The 27,980-nt window shown below is 44.7% G+C and overlaps 1 protein-coding gene and 1 long non-coding RNA gene across 10 annotated transcripts; both read right to left on the bottom strand.

The window, feature by feature from the left end:
- Positions 1-8,388: 8,388 nt before the first annotated feature.
- LOC135527129 (uncharacterized) lies at positions 8,389-9,801 on the bottom strand. Its single transcript, XR_010453410.1, has 3 exons — positions 9,481-9,801; positions 9,043-9,119; positions 8,389-8,829 (listed from the first exon to the last, which is right to left on the bottom strand). It is a non-coding gene; the product is annotated as an uncharacterized LOC135527129 (long non-coding RNA).
- A 962-nt stretch (positions 9,802-10,763) lies between these two features.
- Positions 10,764-26,637, bottom strand: LOC135526674 (cytoplasmic polyadenylation element-binding protein 4-like). 9 transcript variants are annotated; one of them, XM_064955217.1, is made up of 12 exons: positions 26,507-26,637; positions 23,628-24,953; positions 19,693-19,788; positions 18,410-18,503; positions 17,602-17,652; positions 17,406-17,429; positions 15,527-15,703; positions 15,253-15,342; positions 15,007-15,125; positions 14,495-14,609; positions 14,177-14,358; positions 10,764-13,978 (listed from the first exon to the last, which is right to left on the bottom strand). In XM_064955217.1, the coding sequence occupies exons 2-12, from the start codon at positions 24,696-24,698 to the stop codon at positions 13,751-13,753; spliced, it is 2,247 nt and encodes a 748-aa protein (XP_064811289.1). In that variant the 5' UTR covers positions 24,699-24,953; positions 26,507-26,637; the 3' UTR covers positions 10,764-13,750. The 9 variants fall into 9 exon arrangements, with proteins under 9 accessions (XP_064811289.1, XP_064811295.1, XP_064811291.1 ...); XM_064955223.1 differs by having other exon boundaries at positions 18,410-18,500; XM_064955219.1 differs by having other exon boundaries at positions 23,628-24,778.
- Positions 26,638-27,980: the final 1,343 nt, after the last annotated feature.

Below are 27,980 nucleotides of genomic sequence, written 5' to 3'. Positions count from 1 at the left end.
CAGGGAGTAGGCCTGCTGTAAGCATCACTGGGGCTAATCACCAAAGACACTCAGAGAGGCGGCCTGCTGTAAGCAACACTGGGGCTAATCACCAGAGACACTTGGAGAGGAGGCCTGCTGTAAGCATCACTGGGGCTAATCACCAAAGACACTCAGAGAGGCGGCCTGCTGTAAGCAACACTGGGGCTAATCACCAGAGACACTCAGGGAGGAGGCCTGCTGTAAGCAACACTGGGGCTAATCACCAGAGACACTTGGAGAGGAGGCCTGCTGTAAGCAACACTGGGGCTAATCACCAGAGACACTTGGAGAGGAGGCCTGCTGTAAGCAACAGTGGGGCTAATCACCAGAGACACTTGGAGAGGAGGCCTGCTGTAAGCATCACTGGGGCTAATCACCAGAGACATTTAGAGAGGAGGCCTGCTGTAAGCATCACTGGGGCTAATCACCAGAGACACTTAGAGAGGAGGCCTGCTGTAAGCATCACTGGGGCTAATCACCAGAGACACTCAGAGAGGCGGCCTGCTGTAAGCATCACTGGGGCTAATCACCAGAGACACTTGGAGAGGAGGCCTGCTGTAAGCAACACTGGGGCTAATCACCAGAGACACTCAGAGAGGCGGCCTGCTGTAAGCATCACTGGGGCTAATCACCAGAGACACTTGGAGAGGAGGCCTGCTGTAAGCATCACTGGGGCTAATCACCAGAGACACTTAGAGAGGCGGCCTGCTGTAAGCATCACTGGGGCTAATCACCAGAGACACTTGGAGAGGAGGCCTGCTGTAAGCAACACTGGGGCTAATCACCAGAGACACTCAGAGAGGCGGCCTGCTGTAAGCATCACTGGGGCTAATCACCAGAGACACTTGGAGAGGAGGCCTGCTGTAAGCATCACTGGGGCTAATCACCAGAGACACTTAGAGAGTAGGCCTGCTGTAAGCATCACTGGGGCTAATCACCAGAGACACTTGGAGAGGAGGCCTGCTGTAAGCATCACTGGGGCTAATCACCAGAGACATTTAGAGAGGAGGCCTGCTGTAAGCATCACTGGGGCTAATCAGGGCTGGGATCAGGGCTCACTTACATAGACTGTGTGTTTGTGTGGCTTTAGGATGTGATGAATTCCACCCATCCTCAATCCCCAAATCACCCAAGTGAGTAATAGCACTAATAGGCTTTGGGACTGGGACCCTGACACCAACACACAGCCAATACCATCGATATGAACTGAACTAAAATATGCAACATGCAACAATTTCAACTATTTTACTGAGTTACAGCTCATAATAAGGAAATCAGTCAATTGAAATAAATTCATTAGGCCATAATCTATGGATGGCACGAGTGGGCAGAGGCGCAGCCATGGGTGGGCCTGGGAGGGCATAGACCCACCCACTTGGGAGCCAGACCCACCCACTGGGAAGCCAGTCCCAGCCAATCAGAATGAGTTTTCCCCCACAAAATGGCTTCAGTTTCAGCAGCTGTCCGGGTGGCTGGTCCCAGACAATCCCGCAGGCGAAGAAGCCAGATGTAGAGGTCCTGGGCTGCGTGGTTACACGTGGTCGGAGGTTGTGAGGCCGGTTGGACGTACTGCCAAATTCTCTAAAACAAAGTTGGCGGCGGCTTATGGTAGAGAAATGTACATTAAATTATCTGGCAACAGCTCTGGTGGACATTCCTGCAGTCAGCTTTCCAATTGCACTCTCCCTCAAAACTGTGGCATGCTGTTTAATCATCTTCTTGATATGCCACACCTATCAGGTTGGTGGATTATCTTGGCAAAGGAGACATTTTCACTAACAGGGATGTAAACAAATTTGTGCACAAAATTTCTGGGATATTTTATTTCAGCTCATGAAACATGGGATCAACACTTTACATGTTTTGTTTATATTTTTGTTCAGTGTAGTTGAGTTTGGCGGTCGATCAGGTTGAATAGTGTTCACCAGCTCTTTCAGCTTAGCATGCTACTGCAATCTAACAGGGTGGGTCTCTCCTATCCTGATCCCAGATCTGTGTGTGTTCTTGACATCTCTATTGCTTATTGAGTTGGCATTATAGCACAAACAGACTGGCCCTCAGGCTATGCCTAATGGTTTTTTAACACAACACACTCCATTCTCGGGACTAGCCTAAGAGCCCAGAAACCTCCTTCGTGTCCAGAGGCCTCTCCATATAAACAACACTGGTGGGAGTGGGGTCAGGAACAATCATAGCAATAGAGTAAACATTCAATAGAGTATAGAGTGATACAGAAAACGGTCTCTCCACATCAACAATACAGTGAACAACAAGACCAATGCTGAGGCAAGGGCTGTGTGGTTGGAAGGTAGAGCCGCCATGGTCTACCACCAGTCTCTGTCTCAAACCACAGCCTTGATTAGATCTGTTCAGACCTTACACTGAAATGGGCTGTTTAGACCCTAATCACCTCCTGAGAATGTTTTTATCCACAACACTGTACTCCTAACACTCTTAGTAAATATACTGGTGATTGTTGTTGCCATACTGTACCACTAAAAGCTTCCTGCTACAACCTATTCCCTTCCACAGGAGGTTGGTGGCACCTTAATTGGGGAGGATGGGCTCGTGGTAATAGTGGAATGGTATCAATTATATCAAACACATGGTTTGATGCCATTCCATTCGATTCATTCTAAATCAAATCAAAAAAATGTATTTGTCACATACACATGGTTAGCAGATGTTAATGCGAGTGTAGCGAAATGCTTGTGCTTCTAGCCATTATTATGAGCCATCCTCCCTTCAGCAGCCTCCACTGGTCCCTGCATAGTGTGCTACTTTTGACTGGAGCCCAGCAGGAAAATATGTTTAGGGGGGGTGCTAAAAAAAATGGTCTCCCTGCAGTGTTGAGTAATATTTTTGTCTGCTCATACAGGAGTGCAGCACCCTCAGCAACCCTACTTCCCACAGCTACTTTCCATAGGGCTCTGGTCAAAAGTAGTGCACTATAAAGGGAATAGGGTGCCATTTGGGATGTGTCATATCCTTCTCCAACTCTTCTTACACTCAATGTCATCTAGCCTAAGTTCCGTAGAATTAGTATGTGCAAGATATCACCTGTAACTGGGTATCCTTTTCAAAGGTTGCTGTTATTTAGGCCTAACTGCATCAGCAAACCAACTGTATTCCCTCCCCCATATGCCCCCCTAGGCACAACTATGACAACATAACCAACAAAAACAGGTCACATCTCCTGCAGCTCTGTCGCATGCTGGGTATGTACATAGTCAATGGTAGGCTTCGAGGGGACTCCTATGGTAGGTACACCTATAGCTCATCTCTTGGCAGTAGTACCTTAGACTATTTTATCACTGACCTCAACCCAGAGTCTCTCAGAGCGTTCACAGTCAGCCCACTGACACCCTTATCAGACCACAGCAAAATCACAGTCTACTTGAACAGAGCAATACTCAATCATGAGGCATCAAAGCCAAAGGAACTAAGTAACATTAAGAAATGCTATAGATGGAAGGAATGCAGGTTGAAAGCCTATATATTTGACCTCTCAGCTTCCCTATCAAATCTAAAAATCTCAAATAGAAAACCGAAGAAAATGAACAACAATGACAAATGGTTTGATGGAGAATGCAAAAATCTAAGAAAGAAATTGAGAAGCCTGTCCAACCAAAAACATAGAGACCCGGAAAACCTGAGTCTACGCCTTCACTACGGTGAATCACTAAAACAATACAGAAATACACTACGGAAAAAGACGGAACAGCACGTCAGAAATCAGCTCAATGTAATTGAAGAATCCATAGACTCTAACCACTTCTGGGAAAATTGGAAAACACTAAACAAACAACAACACGAAGAATTATCTATCCAAAATGGAGATGTATGGGTAAACCACTTCTCCAATCTTTTTTGCTCTATAACAAAGAATAAAGAGCAAAAACATATACATGATCAAATACAGATCTTAGAATCAACTATTAAAGACTACCAGAACCCACTGGATTCTCCAATTACCTTGAATGAGCTACAGGACAAAATAAAATCCCTCCAACCCAAAAAGGCCTGTGTGTTGATGGTATCCTCAATAAATTATAAAATATACAGACGACAAATTCCAATTGGCTATACTGAAGCTCTTTAACATCATTCTTAGTGCTGTCATCTTCCCCAATATTAGGAACCAAGGACTGATCACCCCAATCCACAAAAGTGGAGACAAATTTGACCCCAATAACTCCCGTGGGATATGCGTCAACAGTAACCTTGGGAAAATCCTCTGCATTATCATTAACAGCAGACTCGTACATTTCTTCAATGGAAACAATGTACTGAGCAAATGTCAAATGGGCTTTTTACCAAATTACCGTACAACAGACCATGTATTCACCCTGCACACCCTAATTGACAACCAAACAAACCAAAACAAAGGCAAAGTCTTTTCATGCTTAGCTGATTTCAAAAAATACTTTGACTCATTTTGGCAAGAGGGTCTGCTATACAAATTGATGGAAAGTGGTGTTGGGGGTAAAACATACGACATTATAAAATCCATGTACACAAACATCAAGTGTGCGGTAAAAATTGGCAAAAAACACACACATTTCTTCACACAGGGCCGTGGGGTGAGACAGGGATGCATCTTAAGCCCCACCCTCTTCAACATATATCAACGAACTGGCGCAGGCACTAGAAAAGTCTGCAGCACCCGGCCTCACCCTACTAGAAAATACTGTTTGCTGATGATCTGGTGCTTCTGTCACCAACCAAGGAGGGCCTACAGAAGCACCTAGATCTTTTGCACAGATTCTGTCAGACCTGGGCTCTGACAGTAAATCTCAGTAAGACCAAAATAACGGTGTTCCAAAAAAGGTCGTCGCCAGGACCACAAATACAAATTCCATCAAGACACCATTGCCGTAGAGCACACAAAAAACGATACATACCTTGGCCTAAACATCAGCGCCGCAGGTAACTTCCACAAAGCTGTGAACGATCTGAGAGACAAGGCAAGAAGGGCATTCTATGCTATCAAAAGGAACATAAAATTCAACATACCAATTAGGATCTGTCAGGATTTGGCCAGGGTTGTTCCGGGTTTTTGTCAGTAGATGTCCCCATTGTGCTTTTTGTCCCTGTGTTTTTCCCTTGATCCCCATTATTGTTTGCACCTGTGTCTCGTTTCCCCTGATTGTATTTAAACCCTTTGTTTCCCTCAGTTCTGTGCTCTGTGTTTGTATGTTAGCACCCTGCCCTAGTGTTCTGTGTGCTCTTGTCGATTCCGGGTGAAGTTCTTGTGGTATTCTGTTTTTTGTTTTTGTTTATTTTTTGGTGAGTTTCTTTTGAGGTCTTTTTGTGTTTTTCCTACCACCTTTTGGATTTGCCATTTTTTGTATTTTAGGATTTTTTTCTTTATTAAATACACCGTCTTAAGTACTGCTGTGTCTGCCTCATCTTCTGGGTTCTGCTGACTATTCGTGGCTCAGTTGGTTAAGTGACTGTTTCTCACTCCGGAGACCCAGGTTCGAAACCGGGTCCTGACAGGATCTGGCTAAAAATACTTGAATCCGTCATAGAGCCCATTGCCCTTTATGGTTGTGAGGTCTGGGGTCCACTCACCAACCAAGACTTCACAAAATGGAACAAACACCAAATTGAGACTCTGCATACAGAATTCTGCAAAAATATCCTCCGTGTACAACGTAGAATACCAAATAATGCACGCAGAGCAGAATTAGGCCGATGCCCACTAATTATCAAAATCCAGAAAAGAGCCGTTAAATACAACCACTTAAAAGGTAACTATTCCCAAACCTTCCATAACAAAGCCATCACCTACAGAGAGATGAACCTGGAGAAGAGTCCCCTAAGCAAGCTGGTCCTGGGGCTCTGTTCACAAACACAAACACACCCCACAGAGCCCCAGGACAGCAGCACAATTAGACCCAAACAAATCATGAGAAAACAAAAAGATAATTACTTGACACATTGGAAAGAATGAACAAAAAAAAACAGAGCAAACTAGAATGCTATTTGGCCCTAAACAGAGAGTACACAGTGGCAGAATACCTGACCACTGTGACTGACCCAAACTTAAGGAAAGCTTTGACTTTGTACAGACTCAGTGAGCATAGCCTTGCTATTGAGAAAGGCTGCCGTAGGCAGACATGGCTCTCAAGAGAAGACAGGCTATGTGCTCACTGCCCACAAAATGAGGTGGAAACTGAGCTGTACTTGCTAACCTCCTGCCCAATGTATGACCATATTAGAGACACATATTTCCCTCAGATTACACAGATCCACAAAGAATTCGAAAACAAATCCAAATTTGATGAACTCCCATATCTACTGAGTGAAATTCCACAGTGTGCCATCACAGCAGCAGGATTTGTGACCTGTTGCCACAAGAAAAGGGCAACCAGTGAAGAACAAACACCATTGTAAATACAACCCATATTTATGCTTATTTATTTTCCCTTGTGTACTTTAACCACTTGTACATCGTTATAACACTCTATATCTACCTCACCTGCTTTGGCAATGTTAACACATGTTTCCCGTGCCAATAAAGCCCCTTGAATTGTATAATTGTGGTTGTTTATTAATGTACACTCACTAGCCAGTTTATTAGGTACATCACCTTGCTCACAAAAAAATGGATAGCTCCTAAACAGAGAGTCATGCAGCCGTGGCTGGCTATATAAAGCAGGCAGACAGGCGTCAAGGCATTCAGGTACTGCTTGATTGAACGTTAGAATGGGCAAAACAAGTGACCTAAGTGACTTGAGCGTGGTATGATCATTAGTATCAGGCGTGTCGTATCCACTATCTCAGAAACGGATGCCCGCCTGGGCTTTTCACGCACGACTGTGTCTTGGTCAAGGCTCTCCAACCCTGTTCTTGGAGAGCTACAGAAGCTCTCCAGGAACAGGATTGGAGAGCCCTGGTCTAGGGTTTACCGATAACGGTGTGACAAACACAAAACATGCAGTCAGCGGCAACCCTGTGGGGGAAAACAGCTTGTTAATCAGAGAGGTCCGAGGAGAATGGCAAAAATCGTGCAAGCGAACAGGCGGACCACAGACAAATAACAGGGCAGTACAACAGTGGTGTGCAGGAGGGCATCTCGGAATGCTGAACTCGTCCATCCTTGTCACGGATGAGCTATTGCAGCAGACGACCACACCGGGTTCCACTCCTATCAGCTGAAAACAAGAAGAAACAGCTCCAGTGGGCACGCCATCACCAACACTGGACAATTGAGGAGTGGAAAAACATTGCCCGGAACATGATAGCAAGTTCAGTTTACTTGATCAGCCTGTGCAGTCCACAGACCTCAACCCTATAGAGCAGCTTTGGATGAGAGGGAACGGGCTGTTCACAGCATGAGTGTACCGCCGTCCAATCTGCAGCTACTGCGTGGCGTCAACATGGACCAACATCCCTTTGGAACATTTCTGACACATTGTAGAATTCCCCAAAGAATATAAGCTGTTCTGGAGGCAAAAGGGGACCCGACCCAGTACTAGATGGACATACCTAATAGACTGGCCGGTGAGTGTATTTTTTATTTAACTACCTTCATGGTATCCAAGAGACAGAGAAGGGGAATGTAATTAACGTGAGTAGGTACCATGTCATTCAGCCTGTGTTAAACGATGTACGCTCAGTTGAAACGTGTCTGATCACAGGTAGAATCAGGGAGATGTTGTCTGTCTCATCAGACACTTACTGTACCTCATTTCAAATACTCTAGATTAGATAGATGTCTGTGTCAGTTGATCAATGTAGCTGATCCTTTAAGGGATGTTTTTCTGTGTGTATGTTGTGTTCCATGTGTATACTGTACAAGGCCAGACTTTAGTGTGTTGTGATACACAGGGCAACACAACTGGCCTGTAAATACTACAGCTAATGATGTTAGGATAAGCAGAACCACATGTTGGCTGTGGGTTGTTAATTCACTATTAAGGAGCAGGAAACAGAACCACATGTTGGCTGTGGGTTGTTAATTCACTAATAATGAGCAGGGAACAGAAACACATCGGGTTCTGTTCATAAGTAGTGCACTATAAAGAGAATAAGGTGCCATTTTGGACACTCCCAGGCTCTACTGAGAACCTCTGACTGAGAAAGTTGAGCTGTGGCTGACCTGTGTATTCTACCTTTAGGTGGCTGAGTGTACAGTATCTAACACACCCACACACACACAAATAGAGACACTTCCCTCTAGTGGAAAAAGAGGTGAGGTTCTCCATGAGGAAGAAGGGCTGGTGCAACAGCCTTCATACCCAGTAGTAGCACTCCAGGAGGGTTGGTTGACCTGTTATAGCTCACCAGACATAACAGAAGTTAACAACACTTTCTCCTCAAGAAGTTGTTTTAATTCAGATCTCTTTGTTCCCCATGACAACAGTCAAAATAGTTGACAACAGTAAAAATCTGTGTTTCCCATCAAAACCAACTTATAGTCTATTTCTTCAACCAGAGGAAACTATAGGAACAGATTGTTCAAGATGTACAGTACAGGTTTAGCTTCAGGTAACATAAATAACCTCATCTTCATTCCATCTCAAATCAGCACATTTGCCAGGTAGTCCATAAACTTGGTTAAAACAAAATCATAACATTTAAGGGAAACAAATCAAACTATTCCATTCCTGAGTTTGAGAGGGAAAGAGAAGTTCCATAATCTATGTATCATTCCCAGATTGTAATCTAGTCTTCAGACTGAGTTCAATGTATAGCCTGACTGCTATGGCTGAGGGAGACCAGTCTCTCTCTGATGCTTCTGTTCTCCTGCAGCATCCTGCCGATGGTCCTTAACACAGCCTGTCTGGCTGCCCACTGCTGGGGAGGAGAGGGAAGTAACAGAGTTATGGCAAAGCCTACATCAACATCATATAAAAACGTTGTAGGTTAGAGACAGTACAGTAGTTTAATAAGGGTAGGTCTGTGACAGGTAACGCAATTCAACAGCTGCCAGACTGCCAGGAAATGGAGGCAACAGACACAAACCACACAAATAAATCAGACATATTTATAATACAGCATCAGATTTACAGGTTGGTTGGTTGACGTGTGCTCGTCTCTCTGGTAGAAGGAGAAGAGGTCTTCATTCATCATGCTCTGAGGAGTGCCTGTACCGGACATAGAGGAACAAGGAAGGAACGAGACTGCGGCCCCGTTGAAAATATTTCAAAGTGATTCCTTCCTTTGTAGCTTCCTTGAAATTAGCACTGGTTAGACATGATTGGACAGGTAAACTGAACGACCCACATATATTCATATTTTTTCATTCTAATCAGTTAATACTTCCAGGAAGTTACGATGGATTAATGGATTTTTAAAGAATTCTAACAGGGTTGAGTTGGGTAGTCTACCCGTGACATAGCACCCAACTTAACGTTAGCTAGCTAGACCATCACATGACAACATTCTGCTGATAGCTAACTACTTATTCTGACAATATTCTGGATAACGTTATTTTAGTGCAGTTACATATTTGGCCAACGCGAGGACTTCTCCGTCTCTGTGATCTCTCTCCTTCACCTTGACATCGGGCAGCTGTCATTCTCTCTATCACGGGTCGTGGTGGAGGCATCGACCTTCTCTCATCCTTTCGTTTCTTCTTGGACAGTGCAGGCTTGCTGTTACACTTCGTTAATTTGATCTTTTTTGTTGACAATGTATCTTGTCTTCTCCGTGAGCTGGACAACTCGATCAAGTACTCATTCGTTTGCTGTCCATCTTTTTGACTACATCGTGAGGATTGAGATCCAAAACTTGGCACGTAAACAGCCTTGAACTGAGCACCTGGCATTTTATTTGATCAACAATAATTTGAAGTTAGCTAGCAAAAGTTAGTCTCTCAAAAAAATGCTGCTGACTAGTTAACGGACAGTCTCGAGCCCTACTTACCTCGAGCAGTTAGGATTAGCTGCACGTGCCCAGTCTGTAAACATTAATCTATTGATCTAGTTAGAGATGCAACAACGCACTATTTAATTCTCAATTAAACTGCTAATCACTTATTTGGTGAACATTAGTGCTGTCACTCACTGACAAGAAGAGCAGTACAATTTGCCACTGTCAGCCAAATTGATTTATGTAAATAAGATATGTCATGCTGCATTACAATGGCTTCTCTTCGCCAGCAGATGGCGTTGCTTTCTTTTTCTGACAAACGTAATAGTACATACTGCAGTGGCATGTTGAGTCCACTTTTAACCCTCTGGGTATCCGTCGTTGTTGGTATCAGGAGCCAAAGGTCCGGGCTGGATGATTGAATCTGCCTACGTCTATAATTTGCCCGTTCTGACCTGGTTCAGCTCACCAGGCCAGATGTGTCAGAAACCTCCCCCGTGGTCTCTGTCACACACAGCTGCACTCAACGGTTATGGTCCAATACTCTACCCTTCTAGTCAAGTCAAATGCATTTAACAAGGGTCACAACACTGTTCACACAAATACGAGGAACAAAACAATGTAGAAAGCCTGGTCTTGTGAGGAGGGACAATCTTCTCCATGAAGTGTGCACTTACTCACTGCCCATCATTGCTGTAACAATATTTATACCAATCCAAATGGGTTTAATTCCACGGAGGGGAGTTGTGTCTACTTTTAGCAACATAATGAGAAATTGGAGTGTTTGAGTCAGTTTATTTGGGTGCAGGGTTCAAAAGGAATGTACTGAAAAAAGAACCTGTGTGTTTTCCCCTTCCATGTACAAACCTAGCAGTACACATGCCTTGCTTTCCTCAAGAAATGGACTTCAACCACTGTTTCTCCTCACAGCTGAGTTTTATTCTTTCAACATCTCACATTACAAATACTTCAAATGTTGTATGCAGTTATAGTTGGCTGCAGATGATTATATGACTTTAGATCTTGATTTTTACTTCAGTTTAACAAACCAACTATAAAAACTGACATCTGTTACCACATAACATAACCGGGGGGGGGGAAAGAGAAATATACAAATTGGAACTTATAAATGCGAAATGACCATAATAAAAATCAAGATGATGTCTCAAGTAAAAAAGGTATATCAATAAATACAACCTTCCCAACATACCATTAAAAACTATTGACATGTTTCGCAATCAAGTAATACTAACAGACATTATTCCTCTGAATGTGGTACACAAACAGCAATTAGAAAACCTAGACATCAACAAGTTCAACACATCAACCCCAAAAAATAGAAAAATCTGATCCAAATGATAATTTTACATTTCAATTGAAAATATAACAAATGCTAAATACATTATCAACTTAGTATATACAATGTTTTCTTAATCACAGTAGCATGGTAGTAGCAAAATAATTGAATAAGCACAAAATAATGTTTAAAAATAAATTCAGTTATATATTAGTAGAAAGTCTCTTGTTTTGTTTGACTTTGCAGACACCAGCAGGAACAATAGTAGACTGAGAAAACAATCCTGTTTGAACATGGTTTAAATGGGTTTAAATGATTTACATTGCAGAAAGAGGGAAACTGTTTTACGAAAGAAGAAGTATTGCACATAAGGGCTCAAAGTTAACTTGCAACATGAATCACATTCAAGTCTATGTCCCAAAGCATGCCACATCACAGGGGTGGAGTGAACAAGTCTCTTGAGGAACAAGTGTCTTCTACATGGCTAAACTCATGTGGTCTCCTGCATGTACAGCAGGTCTGTCTGTGAGGGAGGCAGACTTTAGGTGAGAAAGAGAGGATAGATATTAGGTGATCTGAAAGAGAACTTAACTCATACAAAAATAAAACAGAGAGAGATCTAGTGCATTACAATAGTTTTCTGCATTAACACTAGTCAATAGTCATGTTATTCTGTATTACGTCATGCATGCCTAGAATAACTGGAACGTTCTAGAACCTTCAGGTAGTTCCAGAATGAGAATCTAAATAGTTTTTAGAACACCTGTCATCATTCACTGATGATACAAGGGAACAAGGGTTCACTCATCCACCCAAGCCAAAACATTTCCCCAAGATTTTCCTTACCCACTACAAGCTGAATATATATGTTTCAAGACTATCAAAATAAGTTTAGAAAGGTCTTGTCATGCCTTAAGATCCAGTACTTATGGTTTATTATTATGAAAGAGAAGTCTGTACATGATTGGCTAACTCTTTTTCTTTTCTCTACACAATCACACCAGACAATTTAACATTTACCAGCACTTAAATATATAAAAAGCTAAATTGAAAATTATATTAATATCATTCATTTTTTATTTTTTAAATTAAGTTTTACCATAAATGCAGATCTCTTAGTAACAAAGGTACAAAATTATTTTTCACCAAGTGAAAAAAATGAGGTATTGCAAAAGGAGTTATCCCATCTTGTGAAAAATGTGCCTAAAATGACTATTGAAAAAAATATTTAGAAAAGTAGTGCATAATAAATTTATATATGTTCATGACAAAATAATCAGCTAGAAAACACTGTACAAAAATCAGCAGGCCATGTATAAAATAATATCTTTATCTCTGTGACAGTAAGTTCTTCAGAGTGTCCAACTACTAACGTATTCATCCTCCGCAGCTAAGATCCACTAGCGAATCCATTCGCCACAGCTCAGATCTACTTCCTCTACACTTCAGTCATGGTAGAGAGTGTGCCAGATCACCATGAGACTAGCCTGGTAGTCCTGTCTGTCTGTGCTTAAGCCAACTCCTCTCTGTGTTAATTGGCTGGACAATGATAGCCAGAGGAGATGGTTAACACTAAAGCACATAGTACCAGGCTGCATACTATGTCACTCAGGGAACACTGTAGCTAGCTACCACTGTACTGTGCATTCCTACTAGTACTACAACATTAGCATGTTAGCGTCCAGTGCTAATATCCCTGACAATATAAAGTGAGCTAATACTACTGCCAATACCGGAGCCCTGCCTAGACAGCTAGGGCTGTAGTCTTTATGAGCTGAAAGTGTCTTTCCAAAGACTGTTTCTCCCCTCTCCTCAATTTCACAACTTAAAACGGCACTAGCCTTACTGTCCTCCTGAACCTGAAGTCTTATAGTCCTTAAACCCCTCAGATAATCAACTGGCTTTGATCACTTGTTTTTTAGGCCAATCTTTGGTTTGCCCATTTTGGCTACAAAGAGTCAATTGAAACCATGATCTAGAAACACCAGTTATCGATGTCAGGCCCGATACCGAGGGGATAATCTTTCTGAAATAATCCTGTTTGTAATCTGAACAGTTTATTTATGATGAAGGGAATTGTCGGTCTGTCTGCCCTCCTGCAGCGGATTTCTTTGACTATTGAACTTTAACCTGACCAGTTGCTCTCAACCTTTGGTTAACGATACAATTATAAATCTAATCCTGCATGCGTAAAGTAACAAAATAAGTGCACCCTTTAAAAACGCAACTGTCCTAGTTAATATACTGATTGAGGTGCAGCACATAGCTCACTCAAATTTTATATATGTTACTCTTGACAACAAATGTAAGCAGCTTCGCCAGCTAATGAGAAAAAAAAGTACAGTCAAGTCAGAAGAAACACTTCTTCTCATATCTAATAATGCATCCAAGTACTCATGCACACCTTAACTTAAATTCAAAACGGGATTTCTTTCACTTCGTTTTACTTCTTAGCATTTACTTGTCTTAGAAGAAAGTCTGATTAAAAAAAATAAAGATTAAATTAAGCTTTTAAGTTTCTTTTTTCATTTTGAAACTAAATAGGAACCAGCAAAAAGAAAAGTGCATTTATTTTCTACAACATAACCCGTCTCCCTCCCTCCCTCCCTAATTCCACCTGAAGGATATGTGTCGGGGCCGGTCTCCCCCCTCCTTGACCAGTGGCTTGTGGAACTCTCGTCCGGCCCGGGAGTGGATGGCGGCCCAGCAGTACTCGCAGTAGTACTGGAGACAGGTGACGTTAGCGCAGAAGAAGGGAGCGAACTTCCCCCCACAGCGTGTCCCCTGGCACTCATCACACAGCTGGTCATCCAGCACATATGGCTTCACTTCCACCTGGGGGAGAGGGGGAAAGAGGAGATGAAACGTACCCAGATGGAATGGGACAAGAGAGAAACCAGAGGGGAAAAGCTCAGACCCAGCTCCATTTTGTAGCTAAGCTATTGTTCATGTGAGGTCTCTATGGTTTGTCTCCTGGACAAAATGCACAGCGTATGTGGCTCCGCTAAACTACCACAGACCAGACTGACTCACCCGTTTGTCGATCTCGCCGTGCTGCAGCTGAACGAATCGAGCGCTGATAGCAGCGATGTAGCTCTGCTGATTGGAGAATGCCACACGGCCCGCTCCTTTAGGGTACTTCAGCTCAGGGTCTGTGTCGATGCCAGCGTAACACACTCCTCCATACAGACGATCCATTATCATGGCCAGCTCCACTGGAACATTAACATATAGGCTGATGATGTGGCTGACTGGGTCTGCCAGACAGTGTTAGCCTACTGAGCTAAAGCCTAAGCATTACTGTAGCTCAGAGTCTCTCTCACACACACACACAGAATCACAGTCCAGTACCTGCACGCAGAGGACGTGGCACCCCCCCTACGAAGATGGTCTTCCTGGGGTCCAGAGGCTGAGAGCCGTCCATCACAAAGTCACTGTCATTCAGGTTCCAGGGACGGATCTGGACCTAGAGGAACGGCCAGACAACATTCAGATAACACCCATATAACATCTAGGAAATGATAACAAATTTCATAACGTTTGTAACTCTTTCAATGTCCCTACAACTAGATGTGAACTAGGTGAGTGGACTGGACTGGGCAGGGCTGACCTAGGTGAGTGGACTGGACAGGGCTGACCTAGGTGAGTGGACTGGACAGGGCTAACCTAGGTGAGTGGACTGGACAGGGCAGGGCTGAACTAGGTGAGTGGACTGGACAGGGCAGGGCTGAACTGGGTGACTGGACTGGGGAGATCTCACAACTATTTACCAGCAGTGCTAGACTGACAAGGAGGACAGACAACTCCCACCAAGACAGACTGGCTCATGTGTCACACAGACACACACGTCAAGCTCCACTCACAGGCTTGTCCTTGATGGTGGGGCTGGAGACACAGAGGTAGAGCTTGCCATCCTCCTCGATACAGGCATCGATCAGAGCCTGGACAGAGCTCTCGTCTTGGAACAGTAAGAATGCATAACCTAGAGGGAAAGAAAGAGCTCAATACTCATGACCATCTAGTCCCCGTCATTCCTAGGGCCCCAAGTGTTCCCCGTCATTCCTAGGGCCCCGAGTATTTCCTGGCCAATGTGACCATATCAGACTCACCTTTGGGTGGGAAATAGGACTTGCTCTCAGCCTTGTGGGGCCAATCAACAAACAGGTGACCGAACCGGCGGAAACTGGCGGTGATCTCATCTAAGAATGAAAGAGTCAAAGATAGTCAGCTACACAGGCTCTTCAGGACCCTGTAGTTGTAGCACATAGCCTTCATGCCTCTGACATCACACTGGGACCCATTAACATAGAAGAGACACCTCTCATCGTCTTTAACTCAGAACTACATTGTAAAAGGTGTATTATTCTGTTCATTGATCAATACCTTCGTCTATATCGGGGGGCAGTCCTCCCACAAACACCTTGCGTGAGTATCTCTCCACTCGCTCTCCGTTGAGGTGCGGGAAACAGTGGGCGGATCCTAAACCAGGAAGTCCCTGGTCACCTGACTCGTCCTCTCCGAAGGACCGCTCGTCCTCCATGGGAAACAGGTTAGAGTGACCTGGAGGGCAGAGAGATAGATCGGAAGAGATGAGATACTTATTTTACACCATGTTGCCAACCCAAACCGTACTAACCCCGACACCCTGGACTTATTTCACACCATGTTGCCAACCCAAACCGTACTAACCCCGACACCCTGGACTTATTTCACACCATGTTGCCAACCCAAACCGTACTAACCCCGACACCCTGGACTTATTTCACACCATGTTGCCAACCCAAACCGTACTAACCCCGACACCCTGGACTTATTTCACACCATGTTGCCAACCCAAACCGTACTAACCCCGACACCCTGGACTTATTTCACCCCATGTTGCCAACCCAAACCGTAGTAACCCCGACACCCTGGACTTATTTCACACCATGTTGCCAACCCAAACCGTAGTAACCCCGACACCCTGGACTTATTTCACACCATGTTGCCAACCCAAACCGTACTAACCCCGACACCCTGGACTTATTTCACACCATGTTGCCAACCCAAACCGTACTAACCCCGACACCCTGGACTTATTTCACACCATGTTGCCAACCCAAACCGTAGTAACCCCGACACCCTGGACTTATTTCACACCATGTTGCCAACTCAAACCGTACTAACCCCGACACCCTGATGAAGACGTAAGCGCAGTAGAGCTTGGCCAGCTCAGTAGAGCTTGGATTTAACCCAGGCCAGCTCTGTAGAGCTTGGATTTAACCCAGGCCAGCTCTGTAGAGCTTGGATTTAACCCAGGCCAGCTCTGTAGAGCTTGGATTTAACCCAGGCCAGCTCTGTAGAGCTTGGATTTAACCCAGGCCAGCTCTGTAGAGCCTGGATTTAACCCAGGCCAGCTCTGTAGAGCCTGGATTTAACCCAGGCCAGCTCTGTAGAGCCTGGATTTAACCAGGCCAGCTCTGTAGAGCTTGGATTTAACCAGGCCAGCTGTGTAGAGCTTGGCTCAGCTCTGTTTGACTCAGTTGTCAAAAAAGGGTAAGATTGTACCCAAATAAACACACCTGCAATAAAATTGCAGTACATTGATGGAAATCAAATGAACTCAAATAAAGCAATTTTTCGTTGTGATGAAGACAAAAGAGAACCATGATCATGAAACCAATCATGATTTCAGCAAGCGCTTTGGTAAAGTCTAGTGACAAGCCACCACAGCCAAGTCATAAAAACCCAGCAGGAAACAGGCACCCGACAATCATGTCAGCTCATCTTTTTTGCTGTTGCGCTGTACATATGATCAGATTTAACAACAAACACGTGTTGAACATTATTAATAAAGCAATGTGTGAGATGGTCAGTCAGCACAACTGCAATAAAGACAACCTGGAAATCCATTTCAACACTTCATGTTAAGTATATAAAGCAACACAGAGGAGTAGGCCACATAATCTACATGGACGTTTTTAAATGCTTTATAGTATTTATAGAATTAATCAATTTTATTTTGATTTTTTTATTATTATATTAATTTCAAATCCTCCCTGGGATCTTGAAGTCTTCCTCTGCAGGTTCAGTCGGGGACTAGTGAACAGTCAGCATTTAAGAGGTAAACATGGACAAGTTGCATCTGAAATGGCACCCTTTTCCCCCATTTTAGACACAGAGAGGCCAAACCAGACAGGCAGCATGTACTGTTTAATGGCCGCTTTGCAAATAATGACATGACTTAGGCTAAAACATGAAGACATTTTGGGTTTGGCTTTACCTCGTCGTCTGCCATAGCTCCTAGCTGCATGTAAAACAAGAGACAACAACCTTTATACCAACTCTTAGCAGCACAGGGTTCTAAAATAATGTACACTCCATGAACAACTTGCATCCAATTGACTACCTGTATTGTGTATGGCTGAACTAAGCTATAAACTTTATTGTACTTGAGGCAAAATATAACATTTCCATACCATTCATGGGCAAAGACCCATCTCCGCCCTGGTGAGAGAAACCATAGCGACCTGGAGAGGAAGAGACCGAAGTCAGTTAGAATATGCACATTATTTTGCCTTCTCACTCCATATAGCCACCACATTTCAACAACTGTAGCTGTTCTGTGATGTACTGAAGAGAATGAGAATTGAGATGAGCAGCAGAACCATCAAAGCGTCCAGAGAACTCTGACTTAACAGCCAACAGATAGCGATACATGATCAGAGGGGGGAAATAAGTGATGGACTGGCCTAAATTAACATAGTGACAAACTCCTTCTGAAGAGCAGTCTGGGTCTTGGCTTATAAAACATGTCTTCAGAGATGGTATGCGACAAAACGTAACCCACATGTTTAATTCATGGTGGTGGAGAGAACGGAGAGTGGAGCATGGATCAAAGTGTCAGCATAGCAGTACTTAAACAGGTAAGCGTGTGTGATTGAGCAGGTTTAGACAGAGTATAGCCGTTTCAACTCTATCCTGCACTAGCGCAGCTAGACATTTTACCAACCGGTCAGAATTACATGAAATCAATCTTCTGTCTCTAAATTGAAAATATGCCATTACTGTATGTTCAGCTCATACTTCCTCATTGTTCGTGGAGTATTACAGAATACCAGGACCTATATTCAAAGCAACTAGGATCAGGTCCCCCTTGTACATATAATCATATTCATTATTTTCCTAAAAGAAAATAACTCATTCAAGAACAGCACTCATTCTGAGACGCTTTGTGAATACAGACCCAGGGTGTTTTTTCATACTGCGAGAAACAGAGAAACCCACCTTTCAATGAATCCTGTTCAGCCCTCATAATATCAATCAGACTGTTCTCCAGGGAGTGCATGCTGAAGCCATCAAAGGAACGGGTTCTCTCCTGCTGAGAGACACAGAGACAGGGAACACGATGATTAGCCTGCAGTTTTCTAAGAACAGGAACACAGAACCATTCTGACGCTAGAACCCGTGGTAGGTTCTAATCTAGACCCTTGACACAGTTTTGCTTTGTTAATAGATGCGAACTATGTTGTCCTGGTACTTTAGACCTAAACATTCACGGAGACGTTCTGTGGTGACGCTTATCGAACAAACTACCACCAAAATGTATTTCTGTGATTCTACAGAGATCTCTCCAGATGTAGGCCATCTACAGCTTTTGTGTCACATGCCAGTCTCTGTAGACAGACACTGACTGATTTTCAAATAATCCCTTCCTTGAAGTAATCACCAATCTGTGTGTGACTGGAAAAGCTAGACTTACACCCTACTGCTTTAGCCAATCCAGGTCATGTCAGACCTGTGTTTACCTCAAAGAAGAAAGGATGTATGCCTTCTTTATGTATTCAAACAGGGCATTCTTTATGTATTCAAACAGGGCATTCTTTATGTATTCAAACAGGGCATTCTTTATGTATTCAAACAGGGCATTCTTTATGTATTCAAACAGGGCCAACGCCTGCAGAAGTGAGATGACAGTATGTCAATATTTGTCATACAAGCGTTGTGGCATCTCTAACAACAGGAGGAGGCTGGGGTTTACGTATTTAACGTGCTGCATCTCTAAACAAAAGAAGAAGGCTGAAGTTTCCGTACCAAATGGCACCCAATTCCCTGTATAGTGCACTACCTTTGACCAGGCTCTGGTTTAAAGTAGTGCACTAAAACAGGGAGTATGGTGCTATTTTGGGTGAACACTGATTACCGGATTAGGCCTCCTCATGCCATACGCTTACCACCACATTCACAGATCTAGAAGACTACATATACAACAATACATAGTTACTGTGAATTTCATCATGAAAAAAAGTTGTTGGCCTAATTGTCATTGATGTTATCAGATGCTCTACTTACTAGTAACTAGATCATATTTGCTCTTCTCATTTACTTTGTGTACTGTATTGCGCATATCAGAACATATAATTTGCCTCTGACACTTGTATCAAAAATGCCTTTACAAAGCTGCAAGTGTTGGTTTTAACAATATAGAAACATGTTTGAAGTCCATTTTCATTGTCCTATAAGGGTGGATAAATACATTCTCTCTACAGTTTTCTCAGCACTTCTCTCACCTGGAAAGGGAAGTTGTCAGTGCGACTCATGCTGTCTTCCATCCAGGCCTTTTGGTTGAACCCAGAGTTATTACGAGGATACTTCTGAGAGGGCACCTGGAAGATAGGACAATATTATATAATATTGTCCTATGTAGTACAGTACCATGTGATTTTACCATTGAAGCACATGAGAGTTAATTTTATGGACTGCAGCCGTGAATAAAATATATCATAAGCAACTAAACCAAGCACCACTGGAGTTGGGCAAAACATTGAAATGAAAGAAAAATCATTGACGAGTTCATTGTAGGCTGTTATATGAATATGGTTAATCTACTCATCAGTCTGCGGCCTTTGGGACATCCGGTCTTAACAGGTATGAGGTGTGTCATATACAGTTGTAGTCTGAAGGTTACTAATCACCTTACCCAAATACATTTAAAATCAATTTCTCACAATTCCTGACAATAAAATAAAAATTCACTGTCTAAGGCCAGTTAGGATCACCACTTTATTTTAAGAATGTGTAATGTCTGAAAATTAGTAAGAGAGAATTCTTTATTTCAGCCTTTATTTATGTCATCACATTCCCAGTGGGTCAGAAGTTTACAGACACCAAGTTAGTATCTGGTAGCATTGCCTTTAAATTGTTTAACTTGGGTCAAATGTTTCAGGTAGCCTTCGACAAGCTTCCCACAATAAGTTGGGTGAATTTTGGCCCATTCCTCCAAACAGAGCTGGTGTAACTGAGTCAGGCTTGTAAGCTTTCTTGCTCCCACTCACTTTTTCAGTTCTGCCCACAAATTTTCTATAGGATTGAGGTCAGGGCTTTGTGATGGCCACACCAATACCTCGACTTTGTTGTCCTTAAGCCATTTTGCCACAACTTTGGAAGTATGCTTGAGGTCATTGTCCATTTGGAAGACCCATTTGCGACCAAGCTTTAACTTCCTGACTGATGTCTTGAGATGTTGTTCCAGTATATCCACATTATTTTCCTTTCTCATGTAGCCATCTATTTTGAGAAGTGCACCAGTCCCTCCTGCAGCAAAGCAGCCCCACTACATGCTGCTGCCACCCCCGTGCTTCATGGTTGGGATAGTGACCGTCGGCTTGCAAGCCTCCCCATTTTTCCTCCAAACATAACGATGGTCATTATGGTTAAACAGTTCTATTTTTATTTCATCAGAACAGAGGACATTTCTCCAAAAAGTATGATCTTTGTCCCCATGTCCCCAGTTACAAACCATAGTCTGATTTTTTTAATGGCGGATTTGGAGCAGTGGCTTCTTCCTTGTGGGGCAGCCTTTCAGGTTATGCCGATATAGGACTCGTTTTACTGTGGATATAGATACTTTTTTACCAGTTTCCTCCATAATCTTCACAAGGTCCTTTGCTGTTCTTCTGGGATTGATTTGCACTTTTCACACCAAAGTATGTTCATCTCTAGGAGAACACGTCTCCTTCCTGAGCGGTATGGCGGCTGCGTGGTCCCACGGTGTTTATACTTGCGTACTATTGTTTGTACAGATTAACGTGGTAACTTCAGTCATTTGGAAATTGCTCCCAAGGATGAACCAGACCTGTGGAGGTCTACAATTCTCTTTCTGAGGTCTTGGCTGATTTCCCCATGAGGTCAAGCAAAGAGGCACTGAGTTTGAAAGTAGGCCTTGAACTACATCCACAGGTACACCTCCAATTGACTCAAATGATGTCAATTAGCCTATCAGAAGCTTCTAAAGCCATGACATAATTTTCTAGAATTTTCCAAGCTGTTTAAAGGTACAGTCAACTTAATGTAAACTGCTGACCCACTGGAATTGTGATACAGTGAATTAAATTGGTCTAAACATTTGTTGGAAAAAATCCTTGTGTCATGCACAAAGTAGATGCCCTAACCAACTTGTCAAAACTATAGTTTTGTGGAGTGGTTAAAAAACGAGTTTTAAAGACTCCAACCTAAGTATGTAAACTTCCGACTTCAACTGTGCATCTAACAGTACCAGGTTGTTAGAGGGGAGTGTGCAGTATATCTAGCTAGTTCAGTACCAGGTTGTTAGATGGGAGTGTGCAGTATACCTAACTAGTTTAGTACCAGGTTGTTAGATGGGAGTGTGCAGTATACCTAACTAGTTTAGTACCAGGTTGTTAGATGGGAGTGTGCAGTATACCTAACTAGTTCAGTACCAGGTTGTTAGATGGGAGTGTGCAGTATACCTAACTAGTTCAGTACCAGGTTGTTAGATGGGAGTGTGCAGTATATATATCTAACAGTAGCAGGTTGTTAGATGGGAGTGTGCAGTATACCTAACTAGTTCAGTACCAGGTTGTTAGATGGGAGTGTGCAGTATATATATCTAACAGTACCAGGTTGTTAGAGGAGAGTGTGCAGTATACCTAGCTAGTTCAGTACCAGGTTGTTAGAGGGGAGTGTGCAGTATACCTAGCTAGTTCAGTACCAGGTTATTAGATGGGAGTGTGCAGTATACCTAGCTAGTTCAGTACCAGGTTGTTAGAGGGGAGTGTGCAGTATACCTAGCTAGTTCAGTACCAGGTTGTTAGATGGGAGTGTGCAGTATATATATCTAACAGTACCAGGTTGTTAGATGGGAGTGTGCAGTATACCTAGCTAGTTCAGTACCAGGTTATTAGATGGGAGTGTGCAGTATATATATCTAACAGTAGCAGGTTGTTAGATGGGAGTGTGCAGTATATCTAGCTAGTTCAGTACCAGGTTGTTAGAGGGGAGTGTGCAGTATACCTAGCTAGTTCAGTACCAGGTTGTTAGAGGGGAGTGTGCAGTATGCCTAGCTAGTTCAGTACCAGGTTATTAGATGGGAGTGTGCAGTATATCTAGCTAGTTCAGTACCAGGTTGTTAGATGGGAGTGTGCAGTATATATATCTAACAGTAGCAGGTTGTTAGATGGGAGTGTGCAGTATACCTAGCTAGTTCAGTACCAGGTTGTTAGATGGGAGTGTGCAGTATATATATCTAACAGTAGCAGGTTGTTAGATGGGAGTGTGCAGTATACCTAGCTAGTTCAGTACCAGGTTGTTAGAGGGGAGTGTGCAGTATACCTAGCTAGTTCAGTACCAGGTTGTTAGATGGGAGTGTGCAGTATACCTAGCTAGTTCAGTACCAGGTTATTAGATGGGAGTGTGCAGTATATATATCTAACAGTAGCAGGTTGTTAGATGGGAGTGTGCAGTATATCTAGCTAGTTCAGTACCAGGTTATTAGATGGGAGTGTGCAGTATACCTAGCTAGTTCAGTACCAGGTTGTTAGAGGGGAGTGTGCAGTATACCTAGCTAGTTCAGTACCAGGTTGTTAGATGGGAGTGTGCAGTATATATATCTAACAGTAGCAGGTTGTTAGATGGGAGTGTGCAGTATATCTAGCTAGTTCAGTACCAGGTTATTAGATGGGAGTGTGCAGTATATATATCTAACAGTAGCAGGTTGTTAGATGGGAGTGTGCAGTATATCTAGCTAGTTCAGTACCAGGTTGTTAGATGGGAGTGTGCAGTATATATATCTAACAGTAGCAGGTTGTTAGATGGGAGTGTGCAGTATATCTAGCTAGTTCAGTACCAGGTTATTAGATGGGAGTGTGCAGTATATATATCTAACAGTAGCAGGTTGTTAGATGGGAGTGTGCAGTATATCTAGCTAGTTCAGTACCAGGTTGTTAGATGGGAGTGTGCAGTATATATATCTAACAGTAGCAGGTTGTTAGATGGGAGTGTGCAGTATATCTAGCTAGTTCAGTACCAGGTTATTAGATGGGAGTGTGCAGTATATATATCTAACAGTAGCAGGTTGTTAGATGGGAGTGTGCAGTATATCTAGCTAGTTCAGTACCAGGTTGTTAGATGGGAGTGTGCAGTATATATATCTAACAGTAGCAGGTTGTTAGATGGGAGTGTGCAGTATATCTAGCTAGTTCAGTACCTGATTGTTGGGGAAAGACTTCTTAAGTGGTGAGATGGAGTTGAGGGCCGTCACCCCTCCATTGAGGCCCCTGCGGTACTCACGAACCCCCTGTGACCCTCCCCAGCCACCGTACCCACCTCCCCCGGGACTCCAGGAGGTGGAAGTGGGGGGGGCAGGGCTCTGGTAGCTGCCCCAAGGGGAGGGGGGCTTGGACTGGGCCGGGGCCAGGTGGGGCAGCTGGGTGAAAGCTCCAGAGCGGTGGGGGTGAGGAGGGAAGGAGGGCTGGGGAGGGTGGGGGGAGGCTGGAGAGCGACGGTGCTGAGGGGGGACCCCCTGGTTGTGGGGGTGGTAGTGGTGGGGAGGAGGGTGGTGCTGGGAGACCGGGCCGATTTGGGGGGAGAAGCTGCCCCCCGCCCCTCCGAAGCCGGGCCCCGCGTGGTGGGAGAAGTTCTGGAACAGCATCTGGGGTCCGTTAGCGTTGGAACCAGCCGGGCCAAAGAACCCACCCCCGACGTCCTCGCCGATAACGGGGGAGGGGTTGGAAGGTATGGTCGGGGACCAGTTGTTGAAGGAGGTCAAGGAGGAGGTGGTGGTAGATTGGGCTCCGGATGTCCCCATCCCCAGGCTATCCTGGTAGTCAAACCCCCCCAACACCGGAGGAGAGTCCATCCCACCCCTAAGCTTCTCCTTCCCACCGGTCTCCAACGAGCCCTTCTCCAGGGAGCCGTCCTCAGGTAGGATTCCATCCAGCTCCCCTAGGCCACCTCCAGCCTCTTGTTGCCCAGGGGAGAGGGCCTGCGGCTGGGCCTTCTCCTGCAGGTCCTGGAGGTCCAGGGCTTTGGACTTGTCGGAGTCAAGGATCTCATCTTGCATGTTACTGTGGGGTGTTACGGAGGGGAACAGCCATGCGCTACCTCCTCCATTGGTGGCCGAGGTGCTGTTGACGAATGAAGGGGGGCTGGGGGGGTTGGCAGGGTGATTGAGGTGGGGGGGCTGGGGTTGGAGGTGAGGGGGGATCCTCACAGGGAAAGCAGACTTGTTGCCACTGCCGTTATTCTTCACCAGGACTCCGAAGCCGTAGTCGTCCATTTATGAATCCCGGGGTAAAGACAATATTTCCTCCTCAACTTTGTTCTTCTTATCTCAATGTCTTCTAGGCCTATTTCCTACTGTATAACATGGGGAGGGAAGGAGAGGAGTGCGGGAGAGAGGGAGGAATTGAAGGGAGAAAGGGGGTGAGGGAGAGGACAAGAGTGAAGGCATGCGCGAGAAGAAAGGAGAGGGAAAGGTGATGTAGGGAAAACAGTGGGTGAGGTAAAAAGGGGGAGACGGGTGAGAAGCGGACTAGACAGGGTCGAGGGAGGGGGGAGAGAGAGAGAGGGTCGAGGGAGGGGGGTGGAGGGTCGAGGGAGAGAGAGGGTCGAGGGAGGGAGAGAGAGGGTCGAGGGTCGAGAGGGAGGGCGGGAGAAACAGGGGCATGGGACGGGGGAGAAACAGGGGCATGGGAGGGGGGACAGGGGCATGGGAGGGGGGGCAGGGGCATGGGAGGGGGGGGGGGGACAGGGGCATGGGAGGGGGGGGGCAGGGGCATGGGGGGGGGGGCAGGGGCATGGGAGGGGGGGGGGGACAGGGGCAGGGGAATGGGGGGGAGAAACAGGGGCATGGGGGGAGAAACGGGGGCATGGGGGGGAGAAACAGGGGCATGGGGGGGGGAGAAACAGGGGCATGGGAGGGGGAGAAACAGGGGCATGGGAGGGGGGAGAAACAGGGGCAAGGGAGGGGGAGAAACAAGGGCATGGGAGGGGGGGGAAACAGGGGCAAGGGAGGGGGAGGGACCGGGGCAAGGGAGGGGGAGGGACCGGGGCAAGGGAGGGGGAGGGACCGGGGCAAGGGAGGGGGAGGGACCGGGGCAAGGGAGGGGGAGAGAAAGGGGCAAGGGAGGGGGGGGGAGACATGGGGGGACATAAATACAAAGGCTATCATTCTACAATTTGATCCTACAGGCCATCCAAAACAACACCAGCCTTGCCAACTGCAGTGACTTTGCTGCAACTGCAGACTGCTAGTGATGTAACAATGAGATTAAATCATTGACTCGCTCAGCCACAGTAGGCCAAGGCTACATGATAAAATAACAGACTTAGCATAGCAGTAGCACTAGCAGGCCACAACAGAAAACACCTGAGTGAACCTGCGTAGGTTAGCTGCGGTATAAGCACATAGCACCAGGCAGACTGGCTACGCTATTAGTTGACGTTTCTCTTCCCAAAGGTCGTTTGGTGGCTAGCAAGCTAACAGCTGCTGCATTGGGCTCCATGTGCCCTGTCAATCAAACACATTACGATTATCAGTGTTGGTCTATATGCAGTGTAGTGTGTGTCTATGCCCGTGCGTTATAATGAAGGTAAATACACCAACACCTACCGAATATCTAGATTTTTCTCTGCAATGACCTCCTCCGTCGCGACCAGTTAAAGAAGAAAATGCTGGTGACGTTTCTTGTCTATGCTGAATCTAGGGTAGCCTAGTTCCCCGTATACAAGCGGCTTGGCTAGGGTAATAGCCGACAAGCTAATACAGTAGATACATTGTAGCCGTTCTAACGAGCAATCGAAGCAGATAGGCAACAATGTCGATGACAAATTAAACAATGTATCCGAAAATTCCACCGACAGCGATACACGGGCTGGATATGCGGTGATATTGGTATTAAATGGTGTGTGTATCTTTAAACGACCTCGTCGGTTTCGTGTCCTGTGTGTTCAATGTCATAGCTTAGCACCAATCGTTGTCGTCATAATTTTTGTGCAATTCTAAACCACGGGTATAAACCTGAGTGCATTTCTCTGGTACGACATTACATTTCTGAAACTGATTCTATATCGTGCATTATGTACCTCTAAATTGTCGTCATGTCCTTATGGTTCCTAGATGTTGCCATATTACAGCTTTTTTCAATTTTCTGCATTTCCAAGTCAACCGGTACGAATGGTCTCTTCTTGTCGATGACAGCTGGGCCAGTAGGGAGACACTTCCGACTCATAACCCCGCCCCCTCCTCCAACTCCCACCCACAGACTGCAAGGGTTTCCCTCTGCGGCCTCGCCCCTTTCCACAGATGACTGGTTGTTTAATTGGATATGTGTGGGTAAACCACACCCATCTCACGCCTTTTCGATGAAATGGCACTGCGTTCAAGACGTTCTCAGCCCAAATAAGGATGTTGAGAAATTCATGGGTGGAGTTACACATGCAGGTAAATAATGCACAAAATTCAAACTAGATGTGTTGTATACATTCAGTACTCCCTGCATTTAAAAATCTAGTCAGTCAAGGCTTCTGTGTGATATTCATCTATGATTAAACAAGCTTATTAAACACATTTAAACACAAGAAAAAGGCAAGATAAGAGGCTAATCTTGACTCAACTAGCACATTTGGTTCCTTTGAAGTTACCTATTGGTTGTGGGAACGAAGTCATGCGTTTCCTGAAGTAAAACTTAACGTTTTTTAAACATTCTGAGAACTGAAGTGAACATTTTGCCTGTTCTGGGAACGTTCAGTTTTAGGTTGCGAGGAGGTTCTGAGAACGTTTTACTATGGTTCCCTGAATGTTTTCATTAATGTTCTGAGAACGGAAATTCTAGGTTATTAGAAGGTAACAAAATAATGTTCTGAGGACATGTTTCAACAAGACAGCTAGCATAGGTTAACTGTTTATGCAACTAAAACCCTCACAAACTTTTACAGATGCACAACTAAGAGCATCCTGTTGGGCTGTATCACCGCCTGGAACAGCAACTGCACAGCCCGCAACGGCAGGGTTCTCGAGAGGGTGGTGCAGTCTGCCCACCGTATCACCGGGAGCAAACTACCTGCCCTCCAGGACACCTACAGCACCCGATGTCACAGGAAGGCCAAAAAGATAATCAAGGACAACAACCACCCGAGCCACTGCCTGTTCACCCAGCTATCATCCAGAGGGTGAGGTCAGTACAGGTGCATCAAATCTGGGACAGAGAGACTGAAAAACAGCTTCTATCTCAAGGCCGTCAGACTGTTAAATAGCCATCACTAGCACATTAGAGCCTGCTGCCCTATATACAGTGGGGCAAAAAACTAGTTAGTCAGCCACCAAATGTGCAAGTTCTCCCACTTAAATAGATGAGAGAGGCCTGTAATGTTCATCATAGGTACACTTCAACTATGACAGACAAAATGAGAAGAAAAATCCAGAAAATCACATTGTAGGATTTTTAATGAATTTATTTGCAAATTAAGGTGGAAAATAAGTATTTGGTCACCTACAAACAAGAAAGATTTCTGGCTCTCACAGACCTGTAACTTCTTTTTTAAGAGGCTCCTCTGTCCT

This window comes from Oncorhynchus masou, chromosome 32 (assembly GCF_036934945.1).
Source record: "Oncorhynchus masou masou isolate Uvic2021 chromosome 32, UVic_Omas_1.1, whole genome shotgun sequence".
Classification (NCBI taxonomy): Eukaryota; Metazoa; Chordata; class Actinopteri; order Salmoniformes; family Salmonidae; genus Oncorhynchus; species Oncorhynchus masou.
This window is presented reverse-complemented; position numbering and strand designations above follow the sequence as displayed.

Bases quoted from the DNA above. Each gene is read 5' to 3' on its own strand.
- LOC135526674 (XM_064955217.1), bottom strand. From the start codon at position 24,698: ATGGACGACTACGGCTTCGGAGTCCTGGTGAAGAATAACGGCAGTGGC. The intron at 18,504-19,692 runs GTGAGAGAAGTG...TGTGTCTCTCAG, and splicing joins CTGACAACTTCCCTTTCCAG to CAGGAGAGAACCCGTTCCTT. The intron at 14,610-15,006 runs GTGAGTGGAGCT...CCGTTCCTCTAG, and splicing joins CCACCATCAAGGACAAGCCT to GTCCAGATCCGTCCCTGGAA.